We start from the raw sequence: 14,663 nt of genomic DNA, 5'->3' as shown, positions 1-14,663 counted from the left end.
ATCATTAGGTCATGCTGATATATTTTGGGATGTTTTATAGAAGATTGTTTCTATACTTCTAAAGAACCTTTGGACTGTCAGAAATAAAGTATAAATAGAACAGTTTTGATTTACTTGCCAAGCTGGCTTCTTAGCTCTTACAAAAATTCCCAGGAAGAAAAAAATTCAAAGTTAAGATTACTTCAGTATTTGATAGTATTGTAAACATGGTCTCTGTTAAAAATATGTTTATTTCATCAATATAAGTTGCATTTGTGGATACGAATAAGTTTATACACCAGTCAAGATGTATCCACATAATTGGGCCAGGATGTCTTTGTTTCAATTCTTAAGAACAATGTTAAGTTTAGAGCTAGATGCGTACTTTGTCTGAACTTACACTGTACTTCCAGATGATACTTAGGAAAAAAAGAAATCTGTCCTGGAAAATCTTTCAGAAAGTGTAAAACTTCAGACTTCTATAAATTTTGAATTCAAAGATTTCCAAATATCAAGCTTGAAATACCATTCTGCAAAAATAATCACTCTGTTAAAATAGTGTATTATTAGAGTTGTGTTTTAATAAACTGCTCTGCATGATGGAAATTAAAATAATTGCCTAGGTAAAACTTTATTATTTATTTATTAGATTTTGATTACTATTGCTGTTCGTTGATAGGCCTCAAGAAAGCTAATTATTTCATCTCAATGCCAGGTTTATAAGTTAGCTGTCTTTAAACAGTTGCAGCCTGAATAATTTATAAATGTTTGAAACAGTAATTCATTATGGGCTTTTAAGAAATAGTATTTAAAAAAAAAAAAAAGAAAGGCTGTGTGTCAGTTTTAGAATAATACTTTAAAAATATTTAGATAAAACGTTTTTTTTTCCTTCTAATTAAAGAGTTTGAGAGACAAAATTTCTTTTCCTGGGTACCATAGCCTTCGAGCTGTGACTTACATACAGGATAAACTAATGAGATAATGAGTCCTAGCTGTCTACCTCAATCCTGCTGTTTATGCTAAAAGTACAGCTCTAGATTTTTTGACAAGTCGTTGATAGTGTGCCTTGAAACTGGACTATAGTTTGTATGCTCAGTAGCTTCCTCAGTAGTTCTTTCAGAAGCAATTCAGATGCCTTAATCTGTGCACCTGGTACGGAGACAGTTGGGATAGCATCCTCATCAGCGGTCACATGTTATCTCTGCTCACAAGTCTGAGCCTTTAGCGTTTGACCTTTAAGTAAGCCAATGAGGCACAAAAGTTTTCGAGAACTTTGACCAGCTCTCTTACTTTGGATGCCCACTTTGAAAACTTGGGATTGTTTTTTCAGTTGTTCAAGCACGGTAACCCTAAGTGAAGCAACTTTTAGCTAGTGTTTAACTCTTCTGAAATTGCAGATAAGTCACAAAAGCCTAGACTTTTTTGAGAAGCTAGGACCCTGTTGTACCTAGTTATATATTTAATATGATAGATAACAATCTTGAAATACAGAGCAGATTATTTTTCTTGAAAAAGGTGCCTGCTTCATCATAATATCTGCAAAATCACAGAACTTCTGTGATGTCCTGATGTGGACAGTATGAGAGTGACATTTCCAACAAGCTGAGGAGGGACCCCAACCTCCAGATTTCCTTATCTGAGTTTCTTAATGCAATGGTATTATTGCCATTCAGAATTCAAAGGGAAAGTGGATTGTTTCTTTTCTTTTCAGAAAAGGTAGAAAATGGTACCTAAAGAATCTAGTGATGTTCATTTCACTCAGGAGCAAAATATCCTATCGTTTACATACGTAGAGAAGATAGCACTCATGCAGAAGGCAAAGGAGAGGGGTGTCCCTGTGAGATTTGAATAAATCGTTCTCTCTGTCTTCCCTTTTCAGTACTACACCTGAACCAAGCAAATAACACTAAAAAGAAAAAAAAAAAAAAAACCCAAACCAGAAAAAAAACAGTTACATGGGCAAAGGCTGGGTTTTGAGTAGTTAGATTTGGGGCTTTTATAATTAATTTCTGTGGAAGAAGGGAGTCAGATAATACCCTAAACCAGAGGCAAAGCATAGCTACAAGAGAGCATGAGAGAATTCTCTTACTTTCCATTGGTCATAGCACCAGTTTATGTGGGTCTTCTGCAACCAGTTCCCCTTTCCAAGGCAGATCTGAGTTGCCATGCTTCTGACTCAAATGCACTTTGATATTTATGGCTGAAATACTGAAAAGAAGTAGCGAGCTGCATTATCAGACAAATGCTGTCTATGCAATTGTTGCTGGAAGAGTATTTAATGTTTGAAGATCCAAGAGATAAACTACATTGAATACTCGATTTTTTAAAAAGAGCTTTAATTCTGTAAATACCTTAGGTAGTATCGTAAGAACTTTATCTATTAAAGTTAACCTTGTTCAAAAAACAGCACCTTTATGGCAAAATTAATAGTTATCCTAAAACATTATCCATTTAGTTTATTAAACTGGCATTTTGATTTGTTAAAATTAAGATAAACAAGTTATTTTCTGAAATGTTTATCTGGTTACTTCTGGATTATAGCTGTAAAATTGAAAAATACTTTCCAGACAATTTTGCCAAGAAGTTATACCATTTTTTGAGGGCTCCTGTTTGTTGTGTTCAGAGGGCACCCACTTTTATCCTTCTTTTAATTTGACGCACAAGATGCTTAAGAAGCAAAATAATACTGCTACCAGCAGGTGGTATACTTGTACAAACAGAAGAGTTGAATGGAAATTTTGATTTAAAACTTTTTTAAATCAGAAAAGAGTATTTGGTTAAATCATTTGGTGAAAAATTGTAACAGTATAAATTGCTGTTTATACTGTTAATATAAAATTTTTGATATTTTCCCTTTTATTTTTTTAAATCAATAAAAGTCTTCAAAATTTTTCATTTTGAAATTTTATTTTCATGTTATATTTCTTCACAGTAGGAGTGCATAAGCTGATGTCATGAGACCTATTTCCAGTGTCGTCTTATAGCAGCCGTAATATCAAAATGTAAAATAAATAAGGGTTGTTTTCTTGAAATTAAAAGTTCATTTGCTAGATAGTTCAATTTTTGTCAGTGAAACTGAGATATTTCTACATTTTGAATAAGAAAAGCTGCATGCTTAGCATGAAATATATTTTACTTAATTTTAGTAATCTGCAATGATACTTCTAGTCTAAGCCATTCTGTCTGTCTCTTTTTGCAGTCAGATAAGAAAGAGAGAGGCAGCCTTAATACATCATTCATTCCATTTTGGAGTTTGTCGTACTGTGGTGTCATGGTAGCACTTATGAAATCTTACTAAATATGTCACTGTGTTTAGATAGCATGACATAACAAAAAATACATTAAAAATAAAAACCTACTGAAATGCTGTATATTCTTTCAAAGCATTTTCCAAAAGTTAATTTTACGCAAATTTTCATTTATTTGAAACTTTAAAAAGGCTTTTTGGGTTTTGGGAGTTTTGTTTGGAGTGATGACAACACATTCTGAAATAGAAGAAAGGTTCCCAACTAGAAATCGGAATTAAAACAAAGTATTGTTCCTACAACATTCTTTTCCTTTTTTTCGAAGATAGTGTTACTCTATGTCTTAATTTTAGTAACCTTAGCATTTATTGCATTTTAGTGTTTCTAGAGCTGCAATTTATTAGTTTATTAGAATTTGGTGGAGTTGCTTTCTGTTGTTACTGATATTTTGTTACTAAAAAAACTCATTGTGATTCTGGTGAGTCAAACACTGACAATTTGTTTATCCACTTTTTATGTTGCCTCAGCTGTTCATTCAATGTCACTGGATTAACTAAAACAAACTTAGTATAAAACTTCAGGAAATCGTATTGTTTCATTTAGCTGTACTACATGTAGTGTCCTACTATTGCACATTAGTGTTTGGATAGATTTGCCAAAGTTATCTCACAATGCTTTAAATTTATGTTTTATGTTAAATCAATTTGATAATTTAAAAAATTCTACTCACCTTTAGTTTCACTTTGTAGACATTTGAGTTATTGTCATTTCCATTGCTAATTTTTCAAGTAGTACATGACTTTTTTCTTATGTTTTTTTCCATATAGCTTTATGCATAGTTAGTCTTACTTCTCTAAAACTACTTCTTCTTGGTATAAGTTTACTACTGTTTAATAATATAGCAGGCATTCCAGAATGAACATCTCATTCTGGATCTAAGCTTTGTGAAAAATCTGGACAATCAGGATAATTGTTAGTCTTTCTCCATATGTGTGTTGATTATCGGTTTGTTCCTTCAGATTCTATGTATCCCTAATCCCTTTACAAATTGTCTGCATTTTGTATAAATGTTCCTGATGTTCGGGAGCAAGTTATCAAACCATATAATATAATGTGGGAATTAACTGCCTTAGAAGTTTGTGTTTCAGGTACTACCATAGCTAAAAGGAATATCTCTATGGCTACAGCCTCCCTTTCACATCTACTGGCATTACTCTCTTTTCTGATGTCTCAACTAACTGATGATTAATGCATCTGGAGAGATATCTGTTTTCAGCTTCCCATTCTATTTTTCATCTTTTGAACTTCAGTGTCCTCAATTTTTTCACCAAAATTAAGTCATAAAAGTTTCAGGAATTGGAGGGTTTCCTTAGGAGCATGTATTAAATGTACTTTTTTTCCAGTACCTTACAAAGATAATAAAAGCCACATAAATCACTTCCCTCTTTTGATGCTACACTTTAAAACAAATCTTGGAAAATTCTTTTCCAGGAATTTGGTGGTTCTTTAATCCTTAGTCGTCTTCTGGTAGTTTTTGCTCTCTCTTTGTTTCTAGCCAATTCTCTGTTCCTCTCAGCTTTGTCCTTCATTATTAATGCAAGACCATTAGTAACATGATAATAGGAGAGAAACTGTGTTGGCAGTTTTCTTTTTGCTTGTCAAAGGCGACTCCTCTTCTCCCTTCCTGATGATCAGTGGTAGTATTTTCTGTTACTTTGAGTTCTTCCATGCGCTATTTCACCCTTGTTTCAAACTCCACATGAAAACCCTTCCCCTCCACACAAACCTTGCAAAGCTGCAGCACACTAATACTGATCTCTTTGCAGGTTATGACATGCATTCATCCTTCACAAGTGTAAACAACTTTGAAACATTCTTTCATATTTTAAAAGCTTTTACCATTCTCTGATCTCCACAGAGAAACCTGTGGGTCAACTAGTTTGTAATTTGCTGGTAACTTGTGCTGCACATATTATCAACTGTATTAAAATGAACCATTTTTTTCCCTTTTTCTGTTCATAAAGTAATCATAGAACCCCACAGATCAGCCCTAAACTTCACAGATTTCTGGAGTTCACTGCCTTAAACATAAGTAGCTCAAATTCACAAGTCTTAAAATATTATGCATTACCTAGCAGATATTCTTGGCAACCCAGTATTTATCCATTCATAATTATTCACATGGATTTCTTTCTCTTCCCATCCACTTTCACAGTTATTTCTATTCCACCAGTTTCTGTAGTCATTGGTTTTCTTCTCACATCTCTGTTCCTTACAAACTTACTACATCTCCATTTTTTCCAGTTCAGTGTTGCTTTTTCTTCACCAATCAATAATTACATTTCAAACCTTTCATCTAGTCTTTTCAATTTCTTTGCCTCCCAATCTGTTGTCTTTATGGTTTCCCATTTCCCAGTATAATGGAAAAATATTGCCAGAAGAAACCTTTTAATCTGTCCTTCTGTTTCACTCCTGCTCCAGGAAAATTATTCCAATGAATATTTTCTATTGGTTAGACCTTATTACTTTTCTTTTTTAATTCCTCACTGCCTTACTCTAGACTTTCCTATCAAATTCTTTTTCATTTTTAGGGCTCTGACTTTGTCTGCATTTCTCCTCAAATTTCATCAGTCATTCCAGTCTCATGTGTCTTCTCATTTTAATTTTTCACATTTTGGCAGCCCTTACACAGGAGGTAGAAAAATACCTCTCATCTCTCATGACACTTCTGATTACAGCAGTGCTGGCATGCCTTCTAGCCATGCTGCTGGGATGGAAGTCATCTAGCTGGACTGCTGTGCTGTCTACACCACTTCCTCCAGCAGTCAGTGACCGGGACACTAACTGCTTAACCAAATTCACAGGGATCTCCCTTGCTTTCTCTCTCATTTCTGCCCACACTAGTTTGTTGCACTGATTACAAATTCAAGATAAAGTGGAGAAAAGTTGGTGGTGACTGACCATTCATTCAGCCATCCCCCAGGAAATGCTGTCCCTAACCAACAGCCTGGGCATCCCTTTTTGGCCCACTGCCACAACCTCACCTTCATCACCATCCCCCAATATGTATTGCCAGTGCCCTCTCCACCAGCTTCTTATGTTCTTCGTGACCTGTCTTCCTGCTGTTATGTCACCTCACCAGTTTGTGAACATAACTTCATCATACTGTACTGATATCCTAAGCCTTGTAGCCCTGCTTCCAGCAGTCCATATATTATCCATGTGACTTCCCTAGGATGCATCTGCCCAGCTTCTTCCAAAAATAACACTATGAAACTTCTCATGCAAGAATTGAGTCACTCAACATCATACTAATAGAAAAACTTTTAAAATATTAAATATTGCCTAAGTTTCTTTGACTGTTTAGCATCCTTCTATCTAAATGGTAATCTCTTTTTCAGAGACTTTTTCCCTTCTACCCTGAAACTCTGCCAAATACACTCCTGATGTTTAGCAATAATAATTCTTGTGCATGTGTACTTAAGAGAAAAAAAAAATGTTGCTGTTTATAAGAATGCCTAAAGAATTTTTTTAACTCCTATTTATAATATTTTTACCATCTTTTAAAATTTCATTGCATTAGATATTTTTCGGGTTCATTGACATCTTCATTCCCTGTGTTGGTGCTTTCAGTTTTTAGTATTATTGGTATTATTTATTTAGTATTATTGATTTTCAGTATTTCTGGATTTATTTCTGGGATTATCTAGCACGCTCTTTGGAGCTCTGTAATTTTTATAACAAAAAAATCTTTTCTGTGTAGAGTAACTGTACTAGTTATGTTAATTAAGGCTTCTGATATATGTTTCTCTTCATGCACAAACAAGGCTTTGTTTTCTTTTAGCCATTATAATGTGGGATGTGTCTGTCTCACGATCTTGATAAAACGAGCAGTCACTGGTTCTGTTTCAAGCACAGTCAGAATAGTATCTGTTACTATACCATTTCTGAACAGTATTTGCTCTTTCATTGTTACAGAAGACTTACTACTTAGATCTTCTGGCAAATTGGTTTATATTTTGGCTTGTACTTTTTAACGGTAATAAATATTGCATAAATTATAATTTGTATTTTTTGTATGTCAAGTTTTCTTTTACTTACTTTTTTTTTTATGTTACAGATTTTCTGTTCTTCTTTACCCTAGGCAAATGCTTTATACTTTTATATTTCTTCTCGTTTCTCAAAACATAGTCTTAATTCCGCACTGTGTAAAGAATTGTTTTTCCTTTTTAAAATGTGTTACAGAACAAACGGGACTAATTCTTGAAATTATAGATCATCAATTCCTTGCCTTTTCTATGCAGTTTCCCAGTATTACAAAGACTATGGATCCTCTGACATCCTTCCAATTCTGTGACCCACCTCTTTTTCCAGACAACTTTTTCCCCTTCCCCCATGCCTGCAGGCTTGTTCCTCTTCACTAATATATTCAAACTTAATCTCTTCCATCTGGCAGCCCATCCTTTGGGCTGCAGTCTGAGCATCTTTTATGGACATGTGCGCTGCTACTCTCCACTGTTTGTGTTTGCCTCTAGTTGCGGTAGCTGTAGGTGACATAAAGCAAATGGCATTTGTACATGAACGGGGACCGGGTTTCACAGCCGTGGAGCTGCTATCATAGATGCTGACTGCCCACAGGGTGGACAAAGGCTTGCTGTTTTGGACAGCTAATATTCATAAGTAAAAGAAAAAACCCTTCCCATACATTGCTTTGGAGCTATGGCTGAAGAAGTTAATAGAAAATATTTTCAAAAGTTGTCTTTAAAAAGCTACAGAGATGTGAAAAGGTAAGGAGGACTTTGTGTTCAGGCTGGCTTCATATTCCTCTAAATTGTTCTGGTGGCAGAGAGCTGCACAGTTTCTCCTCCAAGAGGGTAATGGATTGGGCTACCTTAAATACTTCAGTCCGTCTCAATAATATTTGTCTCCAAATATATGGAAGGTGTGTATGATATGGTAGAAAAGAGTATTGCACAGAATTCTGGGAAGTTCTGAGTTTTAGAGCAACGTGCCCTTGGGACACTTTGAAGCTGTTTGCTCTAACTTATCAAAGTCCACGTTGGCAATCTGGGGTAGCATAAAACCACTTCACCTTTCCATCCCATCCTGGCCTTTAACAAGATAAAATACTGTTGAAGGTAGGAGAAGGTATACAGAGAGCTGCTAAGCAGGCACCAGTGATGACAGTGAAATGGAATGTGTAATCCTTCAATAACTGTAGTAAAATAAGCCTTGTTCCATTAAAACATGTACATTCTATGTCTGAATTAACTGCATGAAATACTGCACATCTGAAATTTGGGATTAAGTTTTCAAGATGCAGACCACTCCAAATAAAATTTTTCATTGTTAGTAACATTGTAATATCACTAGTTTCGTACCAGCCTTCATTATAGTAAGGATGATAAAGGTTTATATTGGATTATATTGCAGTTTGTAAGGAAATTATATTGACAATTAAACTCACAGTGCTGTCTTCTTCGAGTCTTGTGTTTTAGGGTGCATTTTAAATAACTGTTCAGTTGAAATGGTACAGATATATTTCTTTTTTGAAGTATGTAGGAGTAGCTCATGAATGATGCTATGAACTTTCAGTTGTTAAAAAAAAATTCATTACAATATGTTTAATGTGGACTTTTTCATTCAAACAAGCCTGATTCAAAATGTCACTTAACTGATATAAAATATGGAGGAATGAGAAATTACATGTAATCTAGTTGGCTGTGGAAATAAGGATTATTAATAAAATCCATTATTAGGAAAAGTAAAGCTTATTGAAATATTGTACTGGTTGCAGAAATAAATTACTAAAGTGACTTGATTTAGTCAAGTCACTTCTAGGAAAAACAGGTTGTAGCAGGAAGATATGTGGACAACTTGCAGACACGCTCTCTTCTAGGACTGACTTGTGCCCAGTACGGCATTAGAAAGTGTACGTCTGCTTGGTTTACAGCCATCATTTAGAGCTACCTAACAGCTACCTAAATTCCTGAAAAAATCTTAAAGCCTGAATAACATCCACAGGATTAGAATATAAGCATTTCTAAAGTACTGTAATCTAGGGGCTAGACAACTTAATACTGATTCAGTCCATATCTCTGGACTTTTAAAGCAGGTTAAATTCTTAGTTTTAGGCTGGAGCTTGTGGCCTCAGTCATCTACTTACTACTATTTTTAGTCCAATCTAAAAATTTAATAATATGACTTTTTAGGAAAATCCCACAATTTATCTGTCTATAATGCAAGTGATGAAACTCAACTATTCAAAACTTTCAATCAGCTTTTCAGGCATCTGCTTTCTTGCTAAACAATAGGGTAGAAGAAAATATCTTGTCTTTGTATTAAAGATGTTGCTTAAAGAGTCAAGGGTAAATCGAGAGTAACTGGTTAAGATTCAGAAACCTTTTCTTTAGGGTTAAAATACCATCTTCCAGTGTCTAGAAGTATATCGTAACATTGTAGGATAGATTCCTCTAGAAAATTCTGGGAAGAAACTTTGGTTGTGTTTTAAAAAGCCATATAATTTGCAATTAGGAAGAATGTTTGTGTTCTATTATTTCAAAATTTTTATTTTGCACCATTCTTATGTATTTCACACTTTGATCTCCTGTGAACTTGTAACCCTTTTTTGGATCCCAAAAATAGACTTTATCCTCTGACAACTGCGTCACTTCTTTACTTAACACTTTGTTAAAATAGTGACTTTAAAATCTATTTTACTTTCAGCTGAAAATATATGGTATTCTTCAGACCGATTAATGAAATTAATAGATTACCAGAATAAACACAGAACAAATTAAAAATGTAATTTTTTAATTCCTTGAATATTTCTTGATATCATAAAAAGTTTTTAATTCTTACGTAGTCATAGAATCATAGAATCATAGAATGGTTAGGGTTGGAAGGGACCTCAAAGATCATCTAGTTCCAACCCCCCTGCCATGGGCAGGGAAACCTTCCACCACACCAGGTTGCTCAAAGCCTCATCCAGCCTGGCCTTGAACACTTCCAGGGATGGGGCATCTACAACTTCTCTGGGCAACCTGTTCCAGTGCCTCACCACCCTCAGAGTGAAAAGATGTTTTCGTATATCCAATCTAAATCTCCCCTCTTTCAGTTTAAATCCATTGCCCCTTGTCCTATCACTACATGCCCTTGTAAAAAGTCCCTCTCCAGCTTTCCTGTAGGCCCCCTTTAAGTACTGGAAAGCTGCAATAAGCTCATCCTGGAGCCTTCTCTTCTCCAGGCTGAACAGCCCCAACTCTCTCAGCCTGTCTTCATAGGAGAGGTGCTCCAGCTCTCAGATCATCTTCGTGGCCCTCCTCTGGACTTGCTTCAGCAGTTCCATGTCCTAGTTGTATCAATCTTATCAACCTAACAGTCTTTATTATTGTTATGGAGACAAATACCATTTCAGAGAACTCCTGTGTTTAAAAGAGCTTTCATCAATATCTTTACTCCTTTTTCGTCATGACTTACTCTTAGATGGAGGTAAAAAGAGAAAGTTTATTTCCTTTAAAAAAAATGACTATGATAAAAAGCTTTTAGAATTATCTTTGATATCATCAGTTTAAAACATAGACTAGGAGTATGACATGAGTCTTTAAACTTTGTCTTTTAAAGCATGGGGCAATTTTCTGCCCATTTTTCCATTCATATCACATGAGGGTCAAGGGGATTTAACAGTTGCAATAAAATTATTCAGTGCTCAGTGTAGGAGAAGAAATGATGGACTGATACTTCAAGCTAACATGACACCTGTAAGCAAAAACCGTCTCATAGTACAAAACCAAAGTAGGCTATTTTATTTAGCAAAAGATAATTGGCACTCAAAATAGCAAGATATTTCTGTCTCATAGCATGCAGGCCAGGCCATTAATGCTGCATCTTCCCACCATGGGAGCTCAGAGTCACTGCCTCACCTTTACGCAAGATGCTCTGAACTGCTCTAGGTGAGGAAGCAGCTCCCACTGAGCTCCTGAAGTTGCCTTCTCACTGCTTGTAAATAAGTAAAATACCCATTCTGCAAGGCAGCAATGAGGACCTTCATGCAGTCTCAAGCTCATAGTGAAAATTTCTTTCAGAATGAAAAAAAAAAAAAAAAAACACAACATTGATTGAAAATAATGGTATGCTGCTTCTAAAAATTTGTAAATGGCTAGAAGGTGTGCTGCTACATCCACTCCCCTTGGTGCTCTGCCCTCCAGAACTGAGCCAGGTCTCATGACAGCGGTTTAGTAAAGTTGGATAAAAACTCATGCAAGCATGAAAAAAGTAGTTAAATGGACTGTAAAAAAATTAAAAAGTCTGTTCTACGTTAGCATATTTCTACATTTCCTCTGGAAATGGCTACCAGTGCACACCTTCTTAAAGCGAATGCAACATAGAAAAAAAGTGACTGAACTAACACCTAGAAAAATCCAGCAGAGATGTAGCCCATACTCTCGAGTTGAAAACAACAACTTTTTTTTTTTTTTCTATCTGCCTTTTGTCCACACACCTCCAGAATTCTGCAGATGTATTGAAAATGACTGGTTTAAAGTCTTAGTTCCCTAGTTATGGTCTACAAGGTCATGATCTGTGGAATCATTTTAAGTCTGTAGCGTGTTCAATTACAAGTTTGATGATAAGGACACATCCGCAAACATTTTGAGTATTTGATAGTGATCCAAAAAGTTTTTAAAATGTTGGCTTAAAATACAGCTTTGCCCAAATATCCCACGGCATACTTATAAAAATGATGTGGGAGATACTTGTGTGGATAAGGTCAAGAAGTTGCCTGAAAGTGGAGCTGGTCGTTTCTTCAGAGCCAAAGTTGAATACCAGACGATTATATATGTGTATGTTTTGACTCGAATATGGATTAACAATGGTTTATATCATTCTACAGAACTTGAATATTGCTTTTGAATGTAAAAAGGCAATGTAATGCAAAGATGGCCATGGTTGTTAATGGCTTGTATTAGCTGGAAGCTATAAAATCATCCCAGTACTCTGTTAGTGCTGGAATAATAATTTACCAAGACAATTACCACATGGTGGAATTTTTTTGCTGCTCTAATTCAGTGTTATTAATAATGAATAAAATCGCAATTTTCTCAGGTTGCTAGGGGCAGTGGGGAATTATTTCAATGAATATTTCAGCACATTAGTTTAATCATAGTTCCACAAAATTCAAGTGGGCAATATTTTATACTTCTAAGTTCAGTCTGCTAAGGGACCATAGTCATTAAATTGCAAACTATTTGCACTGAGGTCCATTCTATGATTTACAAGCCTTGTTAAAAACACTGTAAAAGAAAGCAAGCTGTGCCATTAATACTTGTAATTTGATGCTGCATTTGTTAATGGGCTCGGTGTGATTAATGTTTTTAGCAGCAGGCGAAACATTTTGAGACAGGAAGTGCTGAGGTTTATTATATATACATGCATGTAAAGAAATGTTAGAATATTGTAAGTTTTAGTAATATATGTTTTTACAAGATTGTACTCCTGAAATAGAAAAGCAGCAGTGAAATTATCCTATAACGTATGTAAATAAAGTTCAAGCTGTGGTAGGTGCTGATGTGTGTGTTTTTTATTTCATAGCCAACTGCATGACTTCTGGCGCTTGGATTACTGGGAAGACGATTTGCGCCGGCGGAGGCGATTTGTTCGCAATGCTTTTGGGTCTACTCATTCTGATGCTCTCCTAAAAGCTGCTGTGGAATATGGTCAGTACTAACTGCTGCTTAAAAATATAGCTTGTGATGTTTTCTTGATGTCTGTGAACCCCTGAGAGTAGTATCCTTTCTTTTCTAAGGACAGTGATGAGAATTCTTAGGACAACGTATTCTTAGAAAAGGAATTCTTTCAATTCTTACACTTTAATGAACCAGAAGACTTGAGCTTGTGGGCTGTTAAATTCTCTGATCCCCAAGGGATTCACATTATACCTCTCTAGCATTCCCAGACGCTAATTTTGAGACACTGGTAAAAGTAACTGAACTTGTCTCTCCGGACTGACAGAATGAAACTGTTAGGCCATCAAACTAATGTGTCGTAATAGTTCTATTGGAGACCTTTCGTGAATGAGGAATTAACTCTTTCAAAAAACTATCAGAAGTTTCATCCTGGCATGCATAATCTCAGCCAAAAGTATTTTTTTCCTGCAAATCATGAAATACGTAACAGTTTTTTTAAAACATTTATTTTAAGGACACTTGTGATTTGAATAGTGAACTGACTACACAGGAGCTTCAGTCAAGGAATTTAAGGATTAGATGATGTCTGGTTTTCATGGAGAGGTAGCTGGAATATAAAAGAGGGAAGAGGAACATGCTTACAAATACTCTTATAGCATCTAAATTTTCATATGTTTAGTGACTTCTGTACAGCAGACTGAACCTGAGTACTCTAAAAGTCTAAAGCAAATTTATTTCTCAGGTTTAAGCTGGGATACCTCCCTAACATATCAAAGACAGGATTTTTTTTAAGACTACTAGGATGGTTTTCTGTCTTATTTTTTTCTTTTATCTGGGATTATTTAGCATTTAGGAGTAAAAACTGGAAATAATTTTGCACAAAGCAAGTTGAACCTTTCAGCTGATGTGCAGCCAAAGGCTAACATTGCCAGAAGTTCTGAATATGATAGATATAAAACTGAGAGTTTGACCTTCACATTCAATGTTGCAGGTTGTTGAGGCGAATAGCTGGGATTCAGACAAGGTTAGAAGTAAAATGAATATCTGTGTGTGCAGTTATACTAGCTAGTGTAATTTAATATTTATTTAAACATGAAGGCTATCATGTACAGGACTTCAGGTCATAAACTGCTCATAATTTGGGTTAAGGAGAACATTTTCCCCAGTAGTATATAGTATTGCATATTTGACAAAGGGTTATTTTCTCCCCATTCTTCCAAAACATCAAAATGGAGATCTTATGAGAGGCAGATGCAAAACTGTGCTAATTACTGTGTTGCTTTTTTAAGGCAAATAATCATTGAAACTGTGGACTTTATGTGTTATACAGACATAAGAACCCTTAAAAATATTCTTATTTATTAATATTTTTAATTTTTTATTTTAAACTAGCAATAAAACAGGAAGAAATCTGATTCATAAAGTATTACAAAGTTTTAAGCCTTGATATTATCCTATTTTTAAAATAACAGGAGCTTTCCATTTACTTACATGGACTTTGTTTCATACCTTTATTGCAGGAATGTTGTACCTTTGGGATGAGATTGTACTCAGAGGATGCTGGAAATAGTTTTGGGGTTTTTTATGAGAATTATAATACAAGTTGCACTTAAACCATTTCAGCATGTTGCAAAGATTGCCTACATTTATGTAGTTTCTGTGTTCTAGTATTTTAGTGCAGGTGACAGCTGCCTGGTAGTAGAGCGAGCCTGCAATACAAAACTACAACCAGAAGAAACAGGAAAACTGAAGTAGT

At 35.1% G+C, this 14,663-nt stretch overlaps 1 protein-coding gene across 7 annotated transcripts in view; it reads left to right on the top strand.

The window, feature by feature from the left end:
* Positions 1-14,663, top strand: part of NBEA (neurobeachin) — a 531,270-nt gene that overhangs the window by 314,204 nt on the left and 202,403 nt on the right. For all 7 annotated transcript variants that reach the window (XM_086612868.1, XM_086612875.1, XM_086612851.1 and 4 more), the window contains one exon: positions 12,813-12,937. In XM_086612868.1, the coding sequence (XP_086468994.1) occupies positions 12,813-12,937 (125 nt within the window). The remainder of the gene's footprint in view (positions 1-12,812; positions 12,938-14,663) is intronic.

Source organism: Tauraco erythrolophus, chromosome 1 (genome assembly GCF_009769465.1).
Source record: "Tauraco erythrolophus isolate bTauEry1 chromosome 1, bTauEry1.pri, whole genome shotgun sequence".
NCBI lineage: Eukaryota > Metazoa > Chordata > Aves > Musophagiformes > Musophagidae > Tauraco > Tauraco erythrolophus.
The sequence above is the reverse complement of the archived record's forward strand: the minus strand, read 5'-3'. Positions and strand labels throughout refer to the sequence as shown.